Genomic DNA, 24,573 nt, shown 5'->3' on the forward strand with positions numbered 1-24,573 from the left:
TGAAATAAGAATAAAATTCTGAGGTATATACCATTAGACTATTATTTTAAATTTGCATCCCAAATTCATAATAATACTTTTATCAAGTTAATCCAATTGAAATCTAATGCATATACCAATGTAACTAAATCAAATTAGATCTTACAAGATTAAAATTGATCTAATGTGGTATTCAAAATTGATAACTGATCAGTTTTGTCAATTTGTCGAAAAAATTGATCAATAATGTCTAGTTTTGATATTTAAAAAAAAAATGTCAATCATATCAAACATAATTTATACTCCAGAAATTATACAGTAATAAAATTACACAAGACTTTGTGTGTGTGTGTGTGTGTCGCCTACAGCTCACGAAAATCCTAAATACCCTCTATTCCTCTCATTTCAAAAATCAAAACCACTTCCCCCTCTTTTCCATTTATTCTTTCCTCTCTCTCTCTCTCTCTCACACACACACACACACTCTCTCTCTTTCCCCTCACACAACGCGATCCAGATCGAGAACAAGCACACACCAAATCCGAATCCAAATCCATCCATGGCGCCGCGCGAGGAGAATGTCTACATGGCCAAGCTGGCCGAGCAGGCCGAGCGCTACGAGGAGATGGTGGAGTACATGGAGACGGTCTCCGCCTCGCTCGAGGACAAGGAGGAGCTCTCCGTCGAGGAGCGCAACCTCCTCTCCGTCGCCTATAAGAACGTCATCGGCGCGCGCCGCGCCTCCTGGCGGATCATCTCCTCCATCGAGCAGAAGGAGGAGTCCCGAGGCAATCAGGACCACGTCGCCACCATCAAGGACTACAGATCTAAGATCGAGGCCGAGCTCTCCAAAGTCTGCGAGGGAATCCTCAAGCTGCTCGACGATCGCCTCATTCCTTCCGCCGGAAACGGCGATTCGAAGGTTTTCTACCTGAAGATGAAAGGCGATTACCATAGGTATCTGGCTGAGTTTAAGACTGCTGCTGAGAGGAAAGACGCTGCTGAGAGCACTCTCAACGCTTATAAGGCTGCTCAGGTTTGGTTCTCTATTTACTCCACTTGTATTATTATACAACTACTCCTACGCTTTTTTCAATTTCTTCACCGCTTTTTTGGTCAATGTTTTGTTGCCTAGATCAGGTGCAGATTTGCTATGTATACCACACTGATTTCTACACCTACGCATATCGTTGATTTTCTTGTTCTTCTATGTTAATCGTGGTATAGTCGTTAATTGCCGCAATTTTGATGTCTAATTGGTATAACTCTTTAGTAAGAACGTAACCACCCACTGAAGATGTATGCTTGGCCATTTCTTGTCATTTTGATTAAAAGAAACTAGCATCTTACTTGTGGATAAGGATGGAATGGGCATAGGAAAATCAAAGAGCTATTAGCATCATAGCAGACTAACCTGTATGTGAAACAAACAAGTGCTTATTAGTGGACATGCCGAACCTGTCATAGTTTGGATTGTAAATTTCAATTCATTAAGTTGGAATTGGAGCAGTATTCTCTAATAATACTCTGTGATTAGAGCTTCCAAGACCTTAACTCCTCATTGAGGTGATGGTTCATTGCCCCTAGGTGAATTTCTAAGGATGAAGTGAAGAACGAGACCCAAACAACCGTGGTCACTCCCACTTAACTAGGCCATCACAAAAAGAGACATCAAGTTTGTCTGGTCTGGTGAACGTTATAGTGCATCCGTTAGGCTGATTGTAAATTACAATGCTGGCTATGCTGTTCTTTTCTCTGGCTAGAAATCTAAGCAAGGCTGATTTCTGACATAGAAGTTAGTGAAGAATGGTTGATCACAGTTGGCTCAAATTTGCAAATACTCTATGAATTTAGATAAAATCTCATGATTATAATCTGCGTGGAACTGTGAGATGTCATATTCATTAAGTAAACATATCAGTGATTGAAATATTGATTGCAAAACATGGTTGCTCTGATATTTTATTTGTGGAAGTTCCCCTCCGTCCCACAAAAGATGTCACACTTGTGGGATGGCACGAGATTTTAGGAGGTTTTGTTTTGTGTGTTAAATGGAGAGAAAATATAATTTTTATATTAATGTGAGAGAAAACTTTTTCCAAAAATGGAAATGTGACATCTTTTGTGGGACAAACTAAAAAGGAAAGTATGACATTTTTTGTGGGACGGATGAAATACTAAATAGTGCATTTCATTTCGTACTTCTCAAATGAGACTGTATAATCCCAAACTTCCTGGTAGCTTATGAACTTTTGGGTGTTTTCTGTTTCAATCAGTAAGCTGAACCTGTGATTTTCATCGATCATCTTAAGGCAGTTTCTGCTCTGTTTTTTCTGTATAAAGAGTTTCTAGTAAAATAAAATAGTCTAGACAGGTACACATTTATCCGTAGTGCTTTGAGATGAAAACATTATGCTTTTTACCTTGTTTTGTCTTGGTGTATGTTATAAACGTTTTGTCAAATGTGATGTGGCATTCAGTTCAACTGGATTGACTGTTCATAATAGTTCAGCAGTAGATTGAAATGGTTATGTCGTCTATATAGTAATAGCAATATTTATTTATCTCTTTCCAATTTCTGCAGAGATCCTAAGTTTATTTCTTATGATATGCTCTTCGCAGGACATTGCTAACACAGAGCTTGCTCCTACACATCCAATTCGGTTAGGATTGGCACTGAACTTCTCTGTTTTCTACTATGAGATCTTGAACTCTCCTGACCGTGCTTGTGACCTTGCCAAACAGGTAAATTTTTTGACAATTGACATATAGTATTTCTTTTGTCGGTGTGATACAAGTCTGTGAGTCTGTAGTTATCTTCTGTGATGATCGTATACTTGCATAAATACATACTGTCTACGCATATTAAGTCCCATTGTATGACTCTCAGGCCTTCGACCAGGCCATTGCTGAGTTGGATACCCTTGGCGAGGAGTCCTACAAAGATAGCACTTTGATCATGCAACTTCTTCGAGACAACCTCACCTTGTGGACCTCTGACATGCAGGTATTGTTTCCTCTAAATTCCTCAATCAACAATCATATTCTTATCTTATTTATAGTTCTGATGAGGTATCACACTTTTTACCAGAAATGGTAAACATTTCCAATTCATGCACAATTACCCACACAATTTGAAACTGGCTAATTATCTTTGGTAATTTGCCAATTACCAAGTTGCAATATACATAAAATTGAGTGCAAATCTGTATAGTGATTATTGGAGTTTGATGCAGGACGAAGGAGCCGATGATATTAAGGAAGATCCTAAACCTGAGGAAGCAGCTCCACAATGAGGATGAGAGTCTTCACTTCTATTTCTTTTTTGCCCATTTAATCCTCTGTTTTATTAGCCTGGCATTTTTTTCCGGGTCTTATATAGGTCTTCATGTTATTGCTACTGAATAGTGCCATTTGTTCGCCTACTATCTAATTATGCCAATGTCTTTGTTTCGACTTTTAAACAAATACTCCACTTGTTAGACATCATATTTTGCAGGAGGCTATATCAAATTGGCTTATTTCTTGCAAAATTATGTTATGTCCTGCGATGTGAAATAAAACGTGAGATCTTAATTGTTCACGTTAGCCCCAGGAGAGCTGTAGCTTTGCCTGATAAATATGGCCAGATTTCAGTCCAATCAATACTCACATAATCTAACTCTTTTCCATCCAAAAAAAGCGTAACATTGCAAAATCAGAATGAAATATACATGTACATTACTGTGTAGTGAATGAGTTTTTCAAACTCTGCAAGCTAGAATGGATTTAGAAAACAAAAAATAAACAAAACAGAGGCGAAACTAAAGTTTAAACTAGTAACGCAATCAGATTTCATACACATTTGTTCCATCTGACTATCTAAAACAAAGATATTTGTATATACAGATTTCTCACACTACTACATAGGCCATTGCAGATTCTGCATTTACATGAGTTTCCTAGCAAATAGCATGGGCCTGATGAGTTGAGCCCCCCTTTGCTTTGCAACAATTACCCATCCCACAGCCTCCTCAACCGACCGGTACCAAGCCACTTCTCATACTCCATAATCTAATTTACATCACCACTCTTATGCGAAAAGGTGCAAGCCAGAGCTCCCCTTTGGGGCAGCTATTGCCAATCTGAAGACATCCCAACAACAAATGTGGCAGTCTTATAACTAGCTAGAAGTGATTAATCAAAGATTTATTGTAATGCTAAAGACTCCCATGAAAAGACCACCTAGACATGGTCTCTTCAAAATATACATTATAAGTGGTTCAGATCAAAGAATTACGTCAATATTGTTCATCTAAACTAAGTCCCACAACAAAAATTTACACTAGTATCATACTCCAAACCCTTTATATTTATATTACATCAAGCATATAATCACTGAAGCTTGTAACTGTTCTTCTAACAAAAATGGAAGGTCCACTAAACTCTACGCATATACTACTTGAATTTCCTAATAGTTAGGAAACGAGTGGACATGTAACTCATGTAACCATTGAATGAAAGGCTTCTGACTCTCTAGCCTCTACAAGAAATGGTGTTTCATAATGTTCATCAACAAGCATGACTACAAAAAGTTGCAAACTCTTTGAATTACTTGCAACACTTTGACAGCCAAGTCATGAAATTCAGTAAATTCTACATGTTCATTGAACTCTAGCAATGCATTTACAGATATTTTGCAATGTCTGAAGAAATAATTCTGTAAATCCTATACAAACAATAGATAACCATTACTCAATGAAATCACCCCAACCTTATGTATGTTATGTTCCATTATCTACATTCATGAAGTAGCTCATAGTAAAACTAAAAATTCTAGAAAAGAAATCCATAACAAATGAAATGAAGAGAAAAGGGAAATTTTAAAACTGAATTCAATGGATTCTACAAACATGTAAACTGGGAAAGACAAATACACCTTAACTTCCTTTGCCTTCACAGTTCATGTAAAGAACAAACAATAAATCATTTTTCCACTGTAAATACAACGATTCCTTTCTCTATCATACCTCAAAACCATGTACATAAAGTATAATATTACTACCATCAAAATCTAAACAAGAAGAAGCTGTAGAATCCCTAAATCACTTACCTTTTTTGTTACATTTAGAGAATCCTCTCACATCCCCTTGGAAAGGGGCAGAGTCGGTGACAATGGCAGCTGCTGCAATCCCAATTGGGCAGTCGGCGAAAACAGGGTTCCGTATGGAGACTTCGGCGAAGGAATGCACCCAAATGGCAGCGGCGACAAAGGCAGCGAAGGAAACGGAGGCATGGAAGCAAAAGACGCCGCGAAATTCGGTTGCTGTGGTGGTGGAATCGCCGATTGCTGCGGCGGAGCGGTAGAGGAAATGTATGAGCTCTGCAGAAAACGCATGTATGCAGAGACCGGCGACTCGGATTGGGGAATTAGGGATTCAGGCCGATGAGCAGAAGGCCAATTAGACGAAGAAGCTGAAGCCGAGCTCTGGAAAAACCGCATGTAGGCGGAAATCGGCGACTCCGCCGCCGGGTGAACGGACGGAAGCGGCGGCAGAGGCGTCAACGGCTGCTGGACGCCGCTAATTTGGGGGCGATTGACGATTTGAGCGAGGGGAGGGGGGCGAATCCTCTGCAGGCGCGAGCTCGGCGGCCTGGGCTGCGGCGGCGCAGCCGGCGCCGGTAACCGCTCGTGCGCCGGCGAGCCGGTGAGCTTCTGAACGACGTCGCGGAAATCGTTTTTGTTGATGTTGTAGACCGGCGGCTGCTGCGATTGGGTCGAATTAGGGTCCAGAATCGAAACTGCGGAGACGGAGGGCGGTGGTAGCGCCGCCGCGGGTGGCGGAGGGAGGGGTTTCCGAATAGGTTTAGCAATTTTGTGGGAATTTCTGCTTACATGCTTGAGATAGGCATCTCTGTTGCTGGCTGAGCTGCTGCTTCCACTGTTACTGTAAGATGCGGAAGAAGATGAATCGTCGCCGAGAAATCCTCCTTTTTCCATCTCCTTCTTCGTAGCAGCATAAACACTCGATTTTTCTCTCTCTATTTGAAGAATTTGGGGGAATCTGTGTCGCTAAATGCGAAATTAATATCGCAGAGAATATTAGGTTTTGGTGTTCTTCGGGAAGGGGCGAGTGTGCAGTGAGTGTTGTACTGTGCGCTGCGTGGGAGGTACGTTGTTTTTATCCTTGATTGGCTTTGGGTCCACCGACGTATTGTTTTTTCGGTTTTTGACTGAGGTTGCTTTTAAAGGCATAATCCATAGCTATATTCTTTTCCATTTTCGATATAATGGCCTTTTTCTGAATCTATTAAATTGATTTCACCTTTTAAAATGTTAATTTACAAAAGGCGACAAATTATGTTTATGAGTCCTATTTGCTTGTAAATCCAAAATCAAGACTAAATCTCCACCCTTGGATTTTAAAGTGAGTGTAAATCTCTCCATCCTTAGATTTTAAAATGAGTGGATGAGATTAAAACTCACAAATCTCAATAAATATTAGATAAAATATCAACAAAAGGGTAATATCGTCATTATGTTATCATATGATAATTTTCGTGAGTTTTTTTTATATCAACATTGTGTTTACAAATATCAACAATATGACATTAGAATATCAACAGGACAAGAAAATATCAACACATTTTTATTGAGATTGGACATGCATAATATTGAGATTTTACCTACAATATATTGAGATTTTTTATTGCATTTATTGATAAAAGTTGCTTATCAACATGTACGAATATTGAAATATAATTTATCAAATTTCATCACCCGAACATCGTCGGAACATATGCAATTGAGATCTCGTTGGAATCCTTATTAAATTATCTTTAATTTGATATATTTTTTTGAAAAAATAATTTAAATTGAGAGAGCTACGTAAATTTAAAGATTTGAGATGATTTTGAGGAGAGAGAGTAGTTAGTTATAATTACTATATATATAATTTGACATTAATACTCTTTTAATTTAATTAATAATTATTTAAATTTAAAATATATTACACTTGACATTATATCAACCATAAAATCTTCTAATCTAATCTAATGGTTAAAAATTGGTCTCAATTTTAGATGGATAATTAGTTAACAATTGATCCCATTCCTTACTCTTACTCTTTAAATTTAAAATTAATGGACTCGAATAAGTATTTGTATTCTATATTAGCGACTTTTATATTAGGCTAGACAAGGTAATTTACAACTTTATCGTCATGAGGATCGATAGTAAATTTACACAATTTAAACACTTTCATAATATGTTGTTAAGAAAATGTTAATTATGAATCTATCTTCATCTTTGGTTATTTTATCAAATTTATCTCAACTTCTAATATTTGCAATTTTATGTCCATTTAATATTGTATCAATTTTTATCTTCGGAATTCATTCCGTCGGTGGAAATTGGAATCATGACATAATTGAGTCAAAAGATAATCTATTATTTCTATCTCAAAAATGATATAAGAATATTATTTTTTCTTTTTATAAATGATTATATGAATTTATTAAATTGATATAATTTGTCGGGAGTCACGTAAAAAAATATCCATAAAAATGAGAAGTTTCTAGAAAGGATAGATGAATAGTAAATATACTAAATATCTTTAGTAGGTAACAAAATTAGAGCATACTCTTACTTAGAGACTTTTTGATATAATGAAATGGAACGGTGGAATGAAATGAACCTACTACTTGCTTCCTTAGGGTTTTCATGTTTCTAGAAAGCATAGATTTATGAGGAATATCACTTAAAAGCAATAGAGTATGATTACAAAATAAGAGTTCTGCCAAACTTATTACAGTTCACATGTTGGGCCAAAATTCATTAGAGGAGCCCAATGAGCCTATATTTTATGAAGGATATAAAACATGATCCGAATCTATGATTTAAAATCTATGCTTTCGGTTTAAAACATGGATTCAAATTAAAACATGGACCCAAATTAATTACAGAAGCTCAATGGGCTGATATTTTACACAAAATATAATCATTCTAAATTTCGGTTTAAAGTTCATATCGTGGATTCAAATATATTTTACACAAAATATAATCATTTTAAATTTCGGTTTAAAGTTCATATTGTGGATTCAAATAATTTGCTTTATTTACATAGGATGAGATCGAAATCCTGACCTTAACCATTCAATCCAACTCAATCATCTATTCTTTTAATATTTAATTCATTTTTATCTCTTTCACATTATCTTTCACGTCATCAATATCCATCCAAACCAATCATATTCTTTTATATAGTTTATCAATGATCACCCAACCATACCATTATATATTTATTTTTATATATTTTTTAAAAATATTATTATTATTATTATTATATAAAATATAAAATATTTATTATTGCGTAGTAAAATTAAAAAAAAAACACAATAAATGGAAAACTAAAAATTATAAAAATAAATAAATAGAAAACATAAGTTACAATATTGGTAGATGAGAAAAGGAGATTTTTTATTTCACCAAAGAAGAAGGATTATATGAGGAGAAAAGATGAGATTTTTTTGTGTGCAAACTATGGCATATGCGATCTCTATTCGTAAATGATGAAAAATTATGAATTTTGATAGTATAATTTTTTATAAATTTGTAATATACTACTCCCTCCGTCCCGCTTAAGATGACACGTTTTCCTTTTTAGTTTGTCCCAACTAAGATGACACCTTTCCTTTTTGGTAACTTTCTCTCTCCAATTAATACACTCAACCACTTTTTCTCACTCCTATTAAAATATCCATATTTCTTTATCTCTCTACTTTAATACTTACACTCACCTTTTCTCTCTCCAATTAAACACTTTAACCAATAATTCCTAAAACCCCGTGCCGGCTAAGCAATGTATCATCTTAGCCGGGACGGAGGGAGTAATATATTTAAGATATATAAATTTTAGTTAAAAAAATTTATCAACCAATGAGAATGTGTCATTTGGCACAATCTCATTGGCTGAGTCATTGAATAAGTTGACCAACCAAGCGGTTGATGGTTGCCTTTGAACCGAGCTCAATTAGAGAGATAGACCGTTTAAATTAATTTTTTAATTTTTGTTAAATGCACTTTTTAAAATGCAACATGAGGTGGCAATTGAACCCCACAACCGATGAGCATGGCCTAAGAACGAGAAGCCGAATCATCATGCCAGCCCTATTGATTCATATGCGAGTATGATTTAGTTCAACGTTAAATTTGAATTAGGCATTTGCTTTTAATCTAAAGAAAAAGTATAGGAAATGTAAAAAATAATATAAAAAACAAAAACTTTCTGAAAATATTCATATCTTTGGCCAGAATCGGAATTAGATAAAAATATAAGGGCATCATTGCAAACCCTCTACCTTGTTTCCAAAGAAAAGCATATTTATTTCAAAACTCTCTTCTCCAGCAAAATTATTTGCAATCGGAAAAGAGGTATTTTCCTCTGAATTGAAAAATGGCGGGCATGGAGAGACTTCACCGAATGTTCGCCGGCGCCGGAGGAGCCCTCGGCCACCCTCCGCCGGACTCCCCGACTCTCGACTCATCCGAACAAGTCTACATTTCGTCTCTAGCCCTTCTCAAAATGCTCAAACACGGTAAATCTAGGGTTTCTATTGGGATCGTAAATTGATTCAATTATCATGCGCTTTCTCTTCCTTCGATGATTTAGTTAAGTTAGGGTTTATGATGTTTGTTGTCAATTGTTGCAGGTAGAGCGGGGGTGCCGATGGAGGTGATGGGGCTGATGCTGGGGGAGTTTGTGGACGAGTACACGGTGCGTGTGGTGGACGTCTTCGCGATGCCGCAGAGTGGAACCGGTGTCAGTGTCGAGGCCGTCGATCACGTTTTCCAGACTAATATGCTTGATATGCTGAAGCAGACCGGCAGGTACCCGAATTACTATTAAATTATTCGTGATCTAGATTCAATGTTAGAAAATAGTTGCAGTTGTGGTTAGTTATTTAGCTGTTGTATGATCTACAGCTTTCTCATTAGTCTTTCTTGAGCTGTGCTTGGATTTACAATGTTTCTGCAATAAGCGTCTCGGTTGTTTATTGCTAAAATTACAGAATATGCAGAATTTTCAGAATATGTGCTGTGAAAACAGGATAATATGGCTGAGATTGAATACTTTTGAAATAGGGTTTCAGATATTAAAGCAATCATTTGCATAGACATTTAGTAGGGAAAAGAAGCTTTATCTTTTCTAATTTGTTCCGAATATAAATTTGACTGCTATGTGCTATCTGTTGAAGTGCTGGGTATTAGTTTATTAATTAATATTCATCAAGAGTAGTATCATTTTGATACTATGTTTCTTTGTGTTGGTTCTGTTGATACTGGAATATCCTTTTTCTGAACTTTACATTGTTGAAAGAAATTTCCTTTTACTTCATAGCTTAGTTTAATGTAATTTGTTGTCCCTTGATAATGAAGCATGTACTGTTTCCTATATTGCAGACCTGAGATGGTGGTTGGTTGGTACCACTCACATCCTGGCTTTGGATGTTGGCTTTCTGGTGTTGACATTAACACTCAGCAGGTTGTCATTTTTCCACATTAGTCTCTGTTGGTCTAAAATATTATTGATTAATTTAAATATGCTATGTATATCTTAGGACTTGGGGGATGGTTATTGCTTACAAATTGTTGTGCCTATGATCTTTATTTTTGCATTTTGATGTATGCAATATTTAACCCTTGATGCACCTTATGTTCTATTTCTGGAAAGTGGAAAGGGGATCATGCATTTAACCATTAGCACAAACATTCTGTATCCTACTTCTCATGTATCATGAGTTGTTTCTACCTCTAGGGTATCATGACTCATTCGGTCAAGTTTTTTTAACTACAAGTGTGCGTTCTCAATCTGACTAACTGATGTAATTATGATGCAGAGCTTTGAAGCTCTGAACCAGAGGGCAGTAGCTGTGGTGGTAGATCCAATTCAGAGTGTTAAAGGAAAGGTGGTCATTGATGCCTTCCGCCTCATTAACCCTCAAACAATGATGCTGGGTCAAGAACCACGACAAACCACATCTAATGTGGGTCACCTCAATAAACCATCTATCCAGGTAAATTTTGAAGCTCAGTGACTTCCATTAAAATTGTCTTACAATCAGTGTCTAATTTTGATTTGATCCCTCGCCAGGCTTTGATTCATGGGTTGAACAGGCATTATTACTCCATAGCTATAAATTACCGGAAGAATGAACTTGAGGAGAAGATGCTCCTTAATCTTCACAAAAAGAAATGGACTGATGGACTGACCCTCCAGCGGTTTGACACCCACTCCAAAACAAATGAGCAGACAGTCCAGGTATACTATTCAATTTCTTCGATTTGGATTATATGTTGTTTGAAGGGATCAATATTACAAGAAATAGAAAATCACACTAATTCCTGCACATCTAAATTGCCATGCATTTTCGCTTTCTTGTTCTAATGTAATTTATGTATCATTTGTCTACAAAAACAGGAGATGCTAAATCTAGCGATCAAGTACAATAAAGCAGTGCAGGAGGAGGATGAGCTGCCACCTGAGAAACTAGCAATTGCTAATGTGGGAAAGCAAGATGCGAAGAAGCATCTCGAGGAGCATGTGTCAAACTTGATGTCTTCAAACATAGTTCAAACTTTGGGTACTATGCTGGACACGGTTGTTTTCTAGATTTTGGAGTTGAGAGCCATACGAAACAGTCGTTTCTTCAGAGAATGTACGCATTTGTTTCTATTCTCCTCGACCTTATATAGACTCTGGTTTCATGCAAGAGAGTAATTACTTCTAAAATAGTTTCTACTTTTACTTTGTTTGTACCTTCGCTCATTTTGTATTCATATCAAATTTCTGGTATTTGTTTCTGCAATTTATTGAATTCAAAGCTCATAACTCAAAAATCAAAGTACAATTTCACTGCTATTTTTTATCATTGAAAAGCCATAGGAGGCAAGTCCATCTTGAAGAACTCAGCAATTTTTTTCAATCTTTGTTTGGCCTTTTCACCTTCCAACTCATCCAGATGAAAGCAATGATCCTCGCCTTGTGTTTCGTGGATCTCGACTGCACCCAACCACCCGCTCTGAGCCAACGCTTGAAAGTAAAGCCACCCTCTATCCTTCAAAAGATCCTTCTCAGCCACAGTAACCAGCACCCTCCAGCATCCAAGCCCAGCCAAGCTCATCCCTCCCGTTGCCATCGGGTTGATCCATGGGTCGTCTAGCGGGCATGATGGGCAAACCACATTCCACAGCCGGTCCACGTATGCCTTCTTTTCCATGTCCAACCCCTCCGAACCGATAGGATCCGAACCCCAAAAATACGGGTCAATCAGCACAGCCCCCCGGATTCCCACATTAAGCCCTCCATTTTGACCTGCAGCCATAGCCAGGTTATGAACTATGTTCCCTCCGGCGCTGTCACCGGCCAGAAAGACGCTCTGGAAGTCGGCATGGTGGTTCAGCATGGGCTCGGGGCCATCACCATTGCAGTGGGAAGCCACCCAGTGTAGTGTGGCCCATGAATCTTCGTATGCGACCGGGAGATGATGCTCGGGAGCCCTTCTGTAGTGCACGGAGACTGTGATGACTCGGGATTCGTGCACAAGGGCGTTTAGGAAATTGTGGTAGAGTGGACTGGACGGGGTGTGCACAAGAAATGCACCACCGTGGTAGTACACTAGAAGAGGGAGTTTCTCATTGGTGCTGCTGAGTTTTGGGAGATAGATTCTTGCATAGACTTCTGTTTCTGGGATAATGTTTGTGACATCTTTTGATAAAACGCCGGTGTCTGGATCAGTGCCTGCCGGAACGACATCTGTTCCCTTCAGCCTCTCGACACGGCCGTTTTTGTAGGCTCTGATATATGGGAGAAACTCGAATTCGAGCTCGGTCTCCATGTCAGCCAAGAGAGAGAGAGAGAGAAACTAGTTGTGGTTTTTTGTAGTGTATTGATAGATAGATAGATAGATAGATATAGTTGATGGAGTGGATATGAATTCTTCCTTGTGTTTTCTCCACACCTTATTTTGTGGGTAAGTGTTGATAGATGTTGTGTGTTTTTGTCCACATTTTACAACTATTGTAGGATAAAACAAAATAAAATAGAAAATTTCAAATTATATTCAAACATACCACTGCTATCAATATATCATCACTGTACTGTGGCTAGGGCTGCTAAACGGGTTCGTGTATCGGTTATTTCACCAATCCTCCCCGATACTGGTGACTCTAGCGCCCTTCCTCCATGACCAAGGATCTGATGGTGACTTCAGCGGAGGAGGCAGCAAAAAGGCTTTCTTCGAGAGGCCAAACGGCCGCCCTTCATTCTGCATGAGCTCTAGAATAACAGCGGATTGCTTTCTCAAATCTCGATAACCCGTCTCGTTCCAGCTCAAGGATCGCGAGAAACGCTTCTTGACTGAGAAAAACGCGTTGTAGCTTGTAGCACTCGAACATCTACAAAGCCGAGTAGCTGCACCAGAAGACGACCTGCGCTTGCATTTGGACTCCATGTATTTGGTCATGACCGCTGACACGAATACCTGCAATGAGTTTCCGAAGAAAATCAAGCTACTTAGAAACACACTGAAACGGAGTAGCAATGGAGGTGATGATGCCGAGTTACTTCGTCTTCTTCATCAAAATCGCAGGCTGAATCTTCTGCTTCGGAGATGAGCTTCCCTGGAAAAAGAGGGCAATTGGAGAACCTATCTTTCAGAGCAGAGGAGAGAAATTTGCAGATGATGCAAGGATACCGATAAAACATAGTCGCAACGAGGAAGAAATGTGTACAAGAATGAATGGATGTGTTGATAGTTTGTAGATGAAGATTTACAGACATATATATGTGTGCATTTTTGTGAATTCATTTCTGATTATGAGTATTTTCAACGACCTATAGAAAGGTTGAGTCTTTGGGGTGAAGCCAAAGTTAAAAAAGCAGATAGAATACTTTACCAGAAACCAAATTTTCACTCAAATTCTAAACAAAGACTGTTCAAGCACTTTTTTATTTTCATTTTCAGTATGTGAAATGCTGAATATGTCTATTTACCATAATGACATAGATCATAATTTGGACAAAATTGAAATCTTGCCATATATGAGCATAAATGTCAAAATTGGGTTATCTTAAAATCAAACTAATAAATTAATTAATGTAAAGAGGATGTATTGCCCTCATAATTCAATATGAATAGAGTACTTTTTATGAATGCCAACTAAGTATCGTCAGTTGAGACACGTGGCTCAGCTCGACTCGATCGTTTCAATTCATTTACAGCTCGGCTCGGCTCGTTACAGCCTTAACGTGTCAAGCCGAGCAGTAAATGCATGTAAATGACAAGCAGGGAGAATCTTGTGCCAAAATCAAACCCCTTTTTCAATCCAGATAGCAATATGTTTCAACTATAAATAAATCGTAACAAATAGAGTAAAAATTACTTTTTTAACTCAAAACTGTGCTTATATGAATGGGTATTGAAAACAAAATCTATCATCCAACTCATTGATAATAATACAATCAACATTGGCCCTCAATCAATAACTAGACGCAGTTTCAGAGAGCACGATCCACACGGAAGAACAATCGATGCTGGCAAAGACGAAGACGAAGGGGAATGCAGCGAAACCTCACCTCCAACTCTTTGAATCCGATATCCCATTTCATCCAATTCACAAGACATAATAGAGAAGAAATCACCACACCTGCATTGATAGGATAATTCGAAGCTGTCTCCATCTTCTTCTTCTTCGTCTTCGACAACCGCCATATCTCCTAAGCGCACGTCTTCTGCAGCTAGAGCTTCCTGCCTCAACGTCCTCAATTCTTGGTCGTAGAGGGCCCGTAACCCTGGATCACAGAGCACTCTCCACGCCCTCTGCAACTCAATAAACTCATTCCCTAGGGAATCCCCGAGTTTGTCTGGATGGAAAGCGATAATGGCAGATCGATAAGTTTTACGGATTTCTTCTTGGCTTGCATCTTCCTTCACACCAATGGTCTCATAGTGGGTTCTGATGCACAAGTTGTGGCTCCTTGTCATGATCTATCAATGTCCAAAAACATCCAAGATTGATCATTGGCAATGAAGATCAACATCAGAATCAAATAAATACCATAAACCTCTAAACCCTAAACTTAACATGTGTATAATTAACCAAGAATTACACCAGATTTTTTTAGCACAGGTTGATCTCTAATGATTAAGTCAATAAAAAGCATCACTGAATCTATAAACGTTTTGATAAGAACATTACCCCAGGTTTTACAAATTAATTTGATCAAACATGAGGAAATGCAAATGTATTTAGTTTCCTTCATTTTAGCAAGCAGAGTGAGCCAATTTTTCTAACCTAAACCCCTCACAAAAAAAGATCATGTTTTACACCCAATTATCATTTGAAAGCATCTGAAACAGCCATATTGTGCAAAAACGAAAAAAAAAATCGACTATTCGAGCCTAATTTGGAAATTTTGAGCAAAAAAACGGATAATTCTTATTTCAAGGATGCATTAATCACAATTCCTTCAAGTATTTCATCAATCAAGTATCAAATATCAAGCTGTGCGACTTACCTAACGTGATTGTGCCGGCGGCGCAGAGCGGTGCGGCGAATAGAGAGAAATAGCAGAGCCAGAGATGTGGATATTTTCCTCTCCTTTGCTTTTAATTTATTTTATTTAAGTAAATTTACAGGTCAGCACTTAAATTTGTCCTACTAATATAGGAGTAGTAATTTGAAGCTGGTATTGAAATATACTCCAAACTTTTTGAAATTGAAATATACTACCTCTTTTATTTGAGTTATTCCTTTTCATGTGTCTCCTTCAGTATCAGAAAACAATAGAAGTAACTTTCAATTGTATAATTAATTAGTATAATTTTTAATTGTCTCTCAATAGATGGGGTGAAAGTTGCTTCAGCCCTTATTTGAAATATTTGGGATATAGTCTATGTTACAAGTTGATTCGTAGAGGTGAGATATGTGTATCGTTAGACTAATTCGACTACAGATTATTTGAAATATTAGGGCACAAAACTTATTATTGAGCGACAGCTTGGAAACTACACATGTCTGAGCCGGATATGAGACGCAAAGATGCGGATAGAGTAACATTTACACCATAAGTTACACCACTTAAGTTGTCATATTTAACAACTTTAAAATATCCAATAATGGCACATTCAATACTATGATTTAATTGCTTTTTTTTGTCAAATACATTACTCCTATCTTAATACCTATGTGCTGTGTTGAAATGGGTCATACGTTTGATCAGTGCCAACTTCTGGTCTGAATGATAACAGAGCATCACCATCCCTACACCTACCAATTCTCGTGCTTCCACGGTCCGAAAAACGAGAGGCGACCGCGACCGCCACTCGTCATAATAACCCCCACCATTAACCATCAGCCGACCACTCCCGACGCCCACGGCACAACCAGCGGTGCTCGTGGGTGTGCATCTCGATAAGCTTCAGAATACCGGTCCTTGAAGTTCGACTGTGGTGTCTCTGACTGCAGAGAACGATCACGATTAGGATTTCAACTGCGAGATGTGAATTTGATTTCATGATCCAACTTACATATTTGAGCCAGCATTCTCGATATTTGTGGTTGTAGACATCGGGAGAGAAGCATCCGGTCTCGGACGGGCAATAAACCCATATGTTGCATTTCCTCTGCCCAGGTTTGGCTCGTTTTGCGTGATCCAAACACGCCATACAACAGTCATAGGCGGACTCCTTATGGTGGGTGAGGCCCCATCTCACAGCGGCACCACCATAGTCGGTGTGAAGTTCAGTGTGGCATTCGGGTGGTAGCTGTCTCCCTGGCAACATCTCTTTATCTGAAACAAAGGGAATATTTCTCAGTTATAACCGAATCGGAACAGAAAAACCACACTGAAACGGTTTTTTTTGGGTCCGAAAGGGGTGGTTCGGTCCGAAGAAATGAAACCGGTCAGGAATTTGACCAGAAAACCTTCAGATATAGAACTACTCCCTCTGTCCCCGAATAAGAGATACTAATTTCCATTTTGGTCCGTTAGCACTTCATTTTTACCATAAATGGTAAGTTGGTCCCAGATTCCACCATCTCATTTCCCTCACATTTTATTATAAAACTAATATAAAAAAGTGGGTCCCACATTCCACTAACTTTTTCAACCAACTTTTCTTTACATTTCTTTAAACCCGTGCCCGGTCAAAGTGTTACTCCTAATGGGGGACGGAGGGAGTATCTAATAGGTAAAAATCTTAACTATAGAAAGAAAAGTTCTAAATTCATACCAAATTCGTCTTCCCCGTCAGGTTTGTCGTCATGTTCCATGTTCGTTACTGAAATCGGGATCCAGAGACCAATCCCCTCCGTAAACTCAACCCAACCAGAACCCAATGCTCTTACAAGAATATCTGCTAAAGATATCAGAGGATGATGGATGCAATGATGAGAATTGACATTGAAATAATAGTGTTTCGATCTTACTAGCTTCCTCTTGCAAGATTGTCGAATTTATTGTTTCCCCACCACTAATTCTCTGCGCTTCTTCTAGCTTTTCGCGATGCCAGGTTCTAACTGCTTCTGATCACGAGCATCGATATTAAAGCGCGTGTTAGAGAGGCTGACTAACTATATACGAAAAAATGGAATAATAAAATATAAGATACTATATGAAGAAGTGACAGCTATAGAGAGAACTATATAGCAAACTGACAAGTTATAGCTTCCTATAAAGCCTCTCCAGATCACATATTAGTACGAAAAAAGGATTAAACTTTATACTAAAGAGGGCGAGCGATTGGGGTGTGACATAAGTGTCCTTATAATAAAGTTGACAAGACTATATATTAAGGGGAAAGCCACACTAATATGTAGTCCACACTATTTAATTTTTTGCTAACATGGCTATAAAACTCTGCAAGCATTTAGAGTTTGTTCGAAATCCCATACCTAAGTTAGCGATTGAGGTAAAAAAACAAATGAATATCTGCCTCCAACCAAGAAAAGAAAAAAGGAAGAAACGAAAGCAAATTGCAGCTCATATTGTCCTCTTTGATCATGCCTCAGCTAGTACACTGGACACCCTCACGAAACCACTAGTACTGATCATCCATTCCTCAACAATACGATACAACAAAAAAGACCAAAAATGAAAAAACATGTACTAAATGATCTTCTAAGCCACAAATTGATAGCAATTGTCAAGAGCAAGTGACTAAAAACACCACATCAAGATCAATTTTTAACCCACCATTTTGGCGTGTCGCATTACCAGCAGCATCCGAGCTTCTTAACCTACTATGGATCTCATCTACTAGCCGTTGCCTCAAATGCTTTGGCAGCTCTACCCTTTCTTCCCTCATAATCTTTTCTTCGAGCTGCATCACCTTCAAACACAAACGCCGTTCAAATTCACAGCAAACAAACCAAATTATCTCCAAACCAACATAGGGATGAGCCATCTCACCAGCTCAATAAGCTCAGTAGGTCGTGCTGCTCTTTGTATTCGATTCGACTCTTCCATTCTCCTAATCTGATCTAAGGTGTACTTAGCCGCTACAAGAACACAACACAGTGCCCATTCCAAACCCCAATTCAGCTAATAAACTCAAAAATCAACCAATTGAAGCATAAATAAGCATATAAAACTCCAAAATTTGGGATAAAAATCCAAACTTTTATCTGAAAAACACACATTATAGGATAAACAATCTCAAGCAATTGACCTACAAAAACAGAACACAGTGTTCATTCCAAACCTCTATTCAGCTAATAAACTCAGAAATCAACCAATTGAAGCATAAGAAGCCTCATACCAACACACCCCCAATTTGGGTTTAAAAACATAAAATACTGTTTAAAATGGCAAGAACACACATTTCAAGAAGCTATCCTAAAATTGATGGAGATTCACAAAAGGGCAAGCGAAATTCTTACTGGTGTGAGAGTCAGCAAGAGGGTAAGTGTAGAGAGAAGCATAGAGAGAGCGAATGACATGGAAAGCAACTACAACGTTGATGCAACACACTATGAGAGTGGCCCTTTTGTAAGAACACCTCCCACTCACACCCCACTCTCCTCTCACCATTTTGCTCTGTACATGGAATTCAGCAGTTTTCTTGGAGGGAGAGAGAGTTTAGGGGAATGTTGTCTGTGTAAGTTTTGTTTATTAATTACTCCTAATGAGTTTTTAAATGAATTTGTGCACTATTTTTTTTTTCTTCTTTTGAAAATTTATCCAAACATTAAAGCTTACTACTTTTACGTTAATCTTGATTGCCAAAATAATGCGTTTATTGTCCAATGTGCTCACGTGCGCCGTTAATGAGTTTTTTTCTTTTTTCATAGTTTATTTATTTGTATTATTTCTATTCAAGTTTTTATTCTTTAAAATAGTTTATTTATTTGTACTATTTCTATTCAAGTTTTTATTCTCTAAAAGATAATGACCAAGTTCAAAGGTGATCTATAAAGTTTTTCAGTCTAGACCATTTCATTCGAATCCTAATACATTTCCTACTTCATCCCCCACAAACATGATAGTGGACTCCACCATTATATTTTATGTTTGTAAGAAATGAAGTAGGAAATGTATCAGGATCCGGATTAGGTGATCCTTTCTGAAAACTTTTGATTGATAAAACACAATCCAAACAAAAATAAAAACAATGATTTATAACCGTATTATGAATTTAATTGAATTTTGAGTGCCAATACTATTATCTTATACCCCTATATTAGTTCTAGTATTGTACATTATCACAAACAAAATTTCTTGTTTTAAATCATCCATATAATATGAAAAATATGTATGTGTAATAAAAAGTAGAAAAAAAAAGGAAATTATAAAATAGGAAGTTGAGTGACTGATCTGCCACGAAGCACAGCGTTCCGTGTAGTACTTAATCCAATATTAATCTAACATTTATAGTTGATAATTAAAATTTGACGAATAAGCACCGCATTTTATATGCTTTATCTTTAAGCATAAAAATTTCCTTAAATAGTTAAAAAAAACAGCTTTATATACGTATAAATAAAGACCTCGATAACAGCAACCCCATCAAATTATCTTAGCCCAGCAAAAACCTCTGCAATTTGCAAAATTCCACTCCCAATTTCCGAGGAAATCTGATCCTGAGTAGTTCAGAGGATGTGGGGATTAGGTGGAAGTCATTATTGGGGAAGAAAGGAGAGGGGAAAAGTGGAAGGAATAGTTGTGGTATTTGCATGGATGTCCAGTCAGGAGAAGCATTTGAAGAATTATGTTGATATGTACTCCTCTCGTGGATGGAATTCCATTGTTTGCCAAGCTCAGTTCCTCAATTTGTAAGTTTCTGTTTCATCCCCTTTGTTGGTGCTTCGCAATTTGGATTTTTTTTTATGATCATGTTTGCTGAATTTTTAGGTTTGATACTTGATTGAAGTTAGAATTTGTGTATTTTTATGTTTAATTGCTGTTTTAGCTCTGTGTGTGAATTGTTAGCTTCTGTGACTTATCTTTAGCTGGTTGAATTAGGAGAATTAGGATAATTAATTTTACCGTTTTTGGAGTTTGAAGAAGGTGCTTGAGGTTTGGGGACCTTGTTAATCGAATAAATCTGGTTAATTATTTAACTGCTGAGGTTTATCCCTTTGGGTTTGATATTGGTGATCGATTAACATAATTCCTCGATAAAGTTGGAAATTCTAATGGTTGACCAGGTGGAAGCTATTGTCTAAATCGGTTTTCTAATTGAAACCGAACAAAGTTTCTTCGTGTGAAAAATGGGGGACCGTTAAAACTCTGCTGTTAGGTTCAGGTCATTTTATACTCCATCAGAATACTTGTAAAGTTACTTGTCACCGACTCATTATTGAATACTCCATTTGAAATGGAAATGCCTGGTGGAAGCTAGGTTGACTGTTTGATGTTAGGTTGAGCAAGCTTGATCCTTGCATAACTGATACGGAAGCTATTTTTTGAGCCTATGCCCTTTACTCTCTTATTTGATGGACATGTGTGCGCGCGTGCATCTCTTGTTAATTGTAACTTGTCAAAACAATTGCTGATATTCTCTTCGTTAGCAGATTCTTTCCGGATAAGGCTGCATCGTTGGCTCAGGAAATAGTTAATGAGCTCATTCAGGTCAGTTTTTATGAAATTCAGTGCCTGTTAAAGTTTTGTCTTCTGAAATTTCTAACACTCTGATAAGAGATAATAGAGCTTTCTCGTGCAATCTGTTCTAAGTTTGTAAGAATGTCTCGTACAGGAAAACCTTAAAGGAACCGATCTGGACTTATCTGAAAATGCAAAATTGCTTTCATGATAAATTGATAATATAAGAATAAGATAACAATTTAGTTAATACTAATACGCATAAGATAACAATTTAGTTGATGTTGCGTAGTTCATTATCGCTGTTTAACTTGCTTTTGGAGGCCTCTCTCAAGTATGATAGCCAACCTTCCTAATAAGAAGAGAAGTTGACTTTTACTATATTTTATCAATTTATCAATTGCAGACAAGCAATGATAAAACATACCTTAATTAGGCTTTCCTGTTACTTGAATTTTTGAAAGCATGGTTGTCATAACAGACTCCTTCCTAAGAATAAGTGATGAAATTGACATGTTTGCCAAAACTTAGTACTCCTACTTTGTTTTGTATCAGTACTTGATTTTGGTTTCCATTCCATTTCACCTGCAGGAATTAAAACTAAAGCCATGCCCCATCATATTTGCATCTTTTTCTGGTGGTCCAAAAGCTTGTATGTACAAGGTTCTTCAGGTAAATACTATTTGTGTTGTCTGATGAAAGCCTATATATAGAACGGAGTATTTCTTATATCTAATGACTTAATTTTATCATAGACACTGTGGATAACGAGTTCTTTGTTTAAGCTTGGCAAAATAAAACTACTAGTAAATAATAATCCTCTTCCATTTGGGTGCAGATAATTGAAGGGAAGTGTGAAGAGCAAATCAATCTGGTAACTTCATTGAATACCCTTTTTATATTATGGTATATATAATGTGATGTTTTTTTTATCCTTATACTATGGTCCATATGTCTAAATATAGGGGTAGTTCACACTAAACGAAACATTATGCAGAGTTTCTGCTTGTTTATAATGACAGGACAATCCTTTGCCTTCTTTCGATGTATGTTGCTGAAAATGTAAATTGGTGATTAGGAACCAAATAGATTAAACATATATACCCCTTCAATTTCTGCATCGTACAATAACCTTGTTAAAGAGATTTACTCATATTCTGGTCTATTTTACCATGAAGGATGAATGTCGGCTTGTTAGAGACTCAATTTCTGGTTACATATTCGATTCTTGTCCGGTGGATTTCGTAAGTGACCTAGGGAATCGTTTTTTTCTCCATCAAGCTGGTCTTACAATTTCACGCCCTCCACTCATAGCGTCATGGATAACAAGTGGCATTTCCTCCACCCTGGACGCACTCTTTCTTAGCAGATTCGAATCACAGCGTGCTGAATATTGGCAGACTCTGTACTCAACAGTCGTAAGCATCTGCAGAACTTTATTGAAATTACTTGTCTTACTCTTTGGCTCATAGTGATCAGTTGTTACTTTGATGCTACCAGAGTTTTCGGGCTCCATATCTCATATTATGCTCCGAGGATGACGAGCTTGCTCCGTTTCAAATAATCTTCAATTTCGCTACTAGGCTGATAAACCTTGGAGCTGATGTTAAATTGGTTAAATGGAATAAATCATCACACGTTGGTAAGCTTTTAAACATATCTGCTCTTTTCACTCGTTATCCTCTTGGTCCGTTCTAATCTGACATACGTCTTGTGATTTATTTTTTTAGTCGTGCTGACAAATCTAAATGATGTCTGTAGATTCTATAACAAATTTCACAAAAATCTTGTGTAACACTGTCTTCTGTTAAAGTTAAACTCACAACTTACTGATGAAAACTAAACCCCGTCGGTTTTGTACTTTTCTCTGATCATGATTTCTCTCACACTGTTTGGGCTCGTGGATATGAAATATTATAAACCATGATATAACATTTTCCTATTTGCACAATTCCATAGGTCATTTTCGACATCATCCAGAAGAATACAGCGCAGCCATAACTGAGCTACTGAGCAAAGCTGCAATAACCTATTCCCAACGAATACGACAACTTGAAGGCGAGAAGATGGGAATGGAAGGTGGACATGACGAAATTTCTTATCCATTTAACGGCCTAAGGAAAGCAGCTGCAATGTCAAGAGACAGCCTCCACAGAGTTAACCTCGACTTGAACGATTATTTTCACGTGCCAAGCTCTGTAGAGTATCACGAGGACAGGGATGTCGGGTCTATCCCGGATGAATCCAAAGGACGTTACATACCTCTGTCGAGCCCTCCAAAGATCAGCGCCCATGGCGTTTTAGGTCAGTTCCTCTTCGACGCTTGTGTTCCAAAGAATGTTGAGGACTGGGATCTGAGGTTTTCGCCCTCCATGAGAAGTCCTGCATTTGCTTCGGGGCGGAGGTCTTCTCCTTTCAATCCTATAAAGTGCATCCTTCGATCTAGATTATGATGGCTGTCGGCTTTATTCTCCCGTGCAAACACGTAAAAATATACGTATTATATCGGTTCAAGATGGCATTCGGGGCAAGAATACGAAGAAATGCCAGATTATAGAGAGTTCTCCACCCGAAAATACTTGGACTGTAAGTGGAATTTTTTAACTTTTGATACATGATGTATAGTAATATCGTTCTCTAACATAAGTTTTAACTGTGTATCACTGTTTTGGAGGGGAATAATGAATTAAATTCTTGAATAATTTGCATATCACTTCTTGTTACCTTCTCTTTTTATGAATGGATCAAAAGCTTCTAATGAGGTATTGTGAAGTACAGGTATAAATGATCTGGATTTGAATCTTAATCCCCTCTTCTTTCTCAGTCACACCAATAAACTAGTGATGCCTCCATCAGGAAACTGCCAGTAACTGGTCCGGCAAGGGTAGTGGTGGTTCTGGGTTTCGGTTCAAAACTGGCATGTCGGAATGTCTAACTAGGTGGCATGCCGGAATGTCCAAAACAAAGTCGTCTTGGTCTTAAGTGGCATGTCGAAATGTCTAACTACATTGTATACATAAAAATCAAATTACATAGTACTACTATATAAAATAATCACTTATTTATTCTTCAAAATGACACTGATGTGTTGGTTTGTCATTCAAAACTAATTTTGTCTTGTTATCTTCACGTCATTTGAAATTGTCACTAATAAAATTTAATTTTGCGAGAATACTCATGGAAGATTGACTACACGTTAAAGTTTATTTATTTTTCGTTACATTCAAAGTTGATAATAAGAGTCTGAAGTAGTATATAATTAACTTTATGTCCTCTTGTTTATGTATGGCTATTAAATCTTGTTGGCGTTATTTATTGTCCTAGAAAAATAGCATGTGTACAACTATAATACCCCTAATTATGACAATTTCTGCCTAATTAATAATTACTTGTATCTCAAAAATCTATAACATTTAATATATAAAGCGAAAACAGTTTTTTGACCAAATACAAAGAACTAATTTTAGATTTTAGTCTAAAATGAAATCGCACAAAATATAATTTTTTAAAA

At 37.4% G+C, this 24,573-nt stretch overlaps 7 protein-coding genes across 12 annotated transcripts; 3 read left to right on the top strand and 4 right to left on the bottom strand.

Annotated features, from left to right (window-relative positions):
* Positions 1-392: 392 nt before the first annotated feature.
* LOC125222784 (14-3-3-like protein C) lies at positions 393-3,567 on the top strand. Its single transcript, XM_048125591.1, has 4 exons — positions 393-1,015; positions 2,602-2,724; positions 2,870-2,986; positions 3,216-3,567. The coding sequence occupies exons 1-4, from the start codon at positions 539-541 to the stop codon at positions 3,273-3,275; spliced, it is 777 nt and encodes a 258-aa protein (XP_047981548.1). The 5' UTR covers positions 393-538; the 3' UTR covers positions 3,276-3,567.
* A 195-nt stretch (positions 3,568-3,762) lies between these two features.
* LOC125222783 (VQ motif-containing protein 9-like) lies at positions 3,763-6,142 on the bottom strand. Its single transcript, XM_048125590.1, has 2 exons — positions 5,072-6,142; positions 3,763-4,103 (listed from the first exon to the last, which is right to left on the bottom strand). Exon 1 carries the CDS (start codon positions 5,957-5,959, stop codon positions 5,099-5,101), a length of 861 nt encoding a protein of 286 aa, XP_047981547.1. The 5' UTR covers positions 5,960-6,142; the 3' UTR covers positions 3,763-4,103; positions 5,072-5,098.
* A 3,222-nt stretch (positions 6,143-9,364) lies between these two features.
* LOC125219183 (26S proteasome non-ATPase regulatory subunit 14 homolog) lies at positions 9,365-11,765 on the top strand. The gene is made up of 6 exons (XM_048121090.1): positions 9,365-9,555; positions 9,670-9,847; positions 10,421-10,502; positions 10,858-11,034; positions 11,112-11,279; positions 11,439-11,765. Exons 1-6 carry the CDS (start codon positions 9,414-9,416, stop codon positions 11,628-11,630), a joined length of 939 nt encoding a protein of 312 aa, XP_047977047.1. The 5' UTR covers positions 9,365-9,413; the 3' UTR covers positions 11,631-11,765.
* A 39-nt stretch (positions 11,766-11,804) lies between these two features.
* Positions 11,805-12,973, bottom strand: LOC125219182 (probable carboxylesterase 2). The gene has a single exon (XM_048121088.1). The coding sequence runs from the start codon at positions 12,853-12,855 to the stop codon at positions 11,887-11,889; it is 969 nt and encodes a 322-aa protein (XP_047977045.1). The 5' UTR covers positions 12,856-12,973; the 3' UTR covers positions 11,805-11,886.
* Positions 12,974-13,055: 82 nt separating this feature from the next.
* LOC125219184 (diphthamide biosynthesis protein 4-like) lies at positions 13,056-15,655 on the bottom strand. The gene is made up of 4 exons (XM_048121091.1): positions 15,537-15,655; positions 14,595-15,006; positions 13,584-13,639; positions 13,056-13,500 (listed from the first exon to the last, which is right to left on the bottom strand). Exons 2-4 carry the CDS (start codon positions 15,001-15,003, stop codon positions 13,159-13,161), a joined length of 807 nt encoding a protein of 268 aa, XP_047977048.1. The 5' UTR covers positions 15,004-15,006; positions 15,537-15,655; the 3' UTR covers positions 13,056-13,158.
* Positions 15,656-16,048: 393 nt separating this feature from the next.
* On the bottom strand, positions 16,049-19,139 carry LOC125219072. 3 transcript variants are annotated; one of them, XM_048120936.1, is made up of 7 exons: positions 18,902-19,139; positions 18,432-18,520; positions 18,216-18,342; positions 17,450-17,545; positions 17,254-17,379; positions 16,549-16,811; positions 16,049-16,480 (listed from the first exon to the last, which is right to left on the bottom strand). In XM_048120936.1, exons 1-7 carry the CDS (start codon positions 19,050-19,052, stop codon positions 16,373-16,375), a joined length of 960 nt encoding a protein of 319 aa, XP_047976893.1. In that variant the 5' UTR covers positions 19,053-19,139; the 3' UTR covers positions 16,049-16,372. The 3 variants fall into 3 exon arrangements, with proteins under 3 accessions (XP_047976893.1, XP_047976891.1, XP_047976892.1); XM_048120934.1 differs by having other exon boundaries at positions 18,216-18,351; positions 18,902-19,138; XM_048120935.1 differs by having other exon boundaries at positions 17,254-17,376; positions 18,216-18,351; positions 18,902-19,137.
* Positions 19,140-20,013: 874 nt separating this feature from the next.
* Positions 20,014-24,254, top strand: LOC125221815. Of its 4 annotated transcripts, none has more exons than XR_007176434.1 (8): positions 20,014-20,293; positions 21,035-21,092; positions 21,654-21,734; positions 21,901-21,936; positions 22,241-22,480; positions 22,563-22,704; positions 23,022-23,648; positions 23,841-24,254. XR_007176434.1 is itself a non-coding variant. In XM_048124080.1 (8 exons), the coding sequence occupies exons 1-7, from the start codon at positions 20,118-20,120 to the stop codon at positions 23,513-23,515; spliced, it is 1,227 nt and encodes a 408-aa protein (XP_047980037.1). In that variant the 5' UTR covers positions 20,014-20,117; the 3' UTR covers positions 23,516-23,542; positions 23,575-23,775. The 4 variants fall into 4 exon arrangements, 2 of the variants coding, with proteins under 2 accessions (XP_047980037.1, XP_047980036.1); XR_007176433.1 differs by having other exon boundaries at positions 23,887-24,250; XM_048124080.1 differs by lacking the exon at positions 23,841-24,254 and having other exon boundaries at positions 23,022-23,542; positions 23,575-23,775.
* Positions 24,255-24,573: the final 319 nt, after the last annotated feature.

Source organism: Salvia hispanica, chromosome 4 (assembly GCF_023119035.1).
Source record: "Salvia hispanica cultivar TCC Black 2014 chromosome 4, UniMelb_Shisp_WGS_1.0, whole genome shotgun sequence".
Classification (NCBI taxonomy): Eukaryota; Viridiplantae; Streptophyta; class Magnoliopsida; order Lamiales; family Lamiaceae; genus Salvia; species Salvia hispanica.

What these genes read in the sequence shown, in the direction of transcription:
- LOC125222784 (XM_048125591.1), top strand. Translation starts at nt 539, where the DNA reads ATGGCGCCGCGCGAGGAGAATGTCTACATGGCCAAGCTGGCCGAGCAG. An exon ending in CTTGTGACCTTGCCAAACAG is followed by an intron (nt 2,725 to 2,869) that starts GTAAATTTTTTG and finishes TATGACTCTCAG; the next exon opens with GCCTTCGACCAGGCCATTGC. An exon ending in TGTGGACCTCTGACATGCAG is followed by an intron (nt 2,987 to 3,215) that starts GTATTGTTTCCT and finishes AGTTTGATGCAG; the next exon opens with GACGAAGGAGCCGATGATAT.
- LOC125222783 (XM_048125590.1), bottom strand. Translation starts at nt 5,959, where the DNA reads ATGGAAAAAGGAGGATTTCTCGGCGACGATTCATCTTCTTCCGCATCT.
- LOC125219183 (XM_048121090.1), top strand. Translation starts at nt 9,414, where the DNA reads ATGGCGGGCATGGAGAGACTTCACCGAATGTTCGCCGGCGCCGGAGGA. An exon ending in TCTCAAAATGCTCAAACACG is followed by an intron (nt 9,556 to 9,669) that starts GTAAATCTAGGG and finishes CAATTGTTGCAG; the next exon opens with GTAGAGCGGGGGTGCCGATG. An exon ending in TCAATAAACCATCTATCCAG is followed by an intron (nt 11,035 to 11,111) that starts GTAAATTTTGAA and finishes ATCCCTCGCCAG; the next exon opens with GCTTTGATTCATGGGTTGAA.
- LOC125219182 (XM_048121088.1), bottom strand. Translation starts at nt 12,855, where the DNA reads ATGGAGACCGAGCTCGAATTCGAGTTTCTCCCATATATCAGAGCCTAC.
- LOC125219184 (XM_048121091.1), bottom strand. Translation starts at nt 15,003, where the DNA reads ATGACAAGGAGCCACAACTTGTGCATCAGAACCCACTATGAGACCATT. An exon ending in TCGGATTCAAAGAGTTGGAG is followed by an intron (nt 13,640 to 14,594) that starts GTGAGGTTTCGC and finishes CTCTTTTTCCAG; the next exon opens with GGAAGCTCATCTCCGAAGCA. An exon ending in ATTTTGATGAAGAAGACGAA is followed by an intron (nt 13,501 to 13,583) that starts GTAACTCGGCAT and finishes AACTCATTGCAG; the next exon opens with GTATTCGTGTCAGCGGTCAT.
- LOC125219072 (XM_048120934.1), bottom strand. Translation starts at nt 19,052, where the DNA reads ATGGTGAGAGGAGAGTGGGGTGTGAGTGGGAGGTGTTCTTACAAAAGG. An exon ending in TGACGGGGAAGACGAATTTG is followed by an intron (nt 16,812 to 17,253) that starts GTATGAATTTAG and finishes CCTTTGTTTCAG; the next exon opens with ATAAAGAGATGTTGCCAGGG. An exon ending in GAGAATGCTGGCTCAAATAT is followed by an intron (nt 16,481 to 16,548) that starts GTAAGTTGGATC and finishes CGTTCTCTGCAG; the next exon opens with TCAGAGACACCACAGTCGAA.
- LOC125221815 (XM_048124079.1), top strand. Translation starts at nt 20,118, where the DNA reads ATGTGGGGATTAGGTGGAAGTCATTATTGGGGAAGAAAGGAGAGGGGA. An exon ending in GTATGTACAAGGTTCTTCAG is followed by an intron (nt 21,735 to 21,900) that starts GTAAATACTATT and finishes ATTTGGGTGCAG; the next exon opens with ATAATTGAAGGGAAGTGTGA. An exon ending in GTGAAGAGCAAATCAATCTG is followed by an intron (nt 21,937 to 22,240) that starts GTAACTTCATTG and finishes TTTACCATGAAG; the next exon opens with GATGAATGTCGGCTTGTTAG.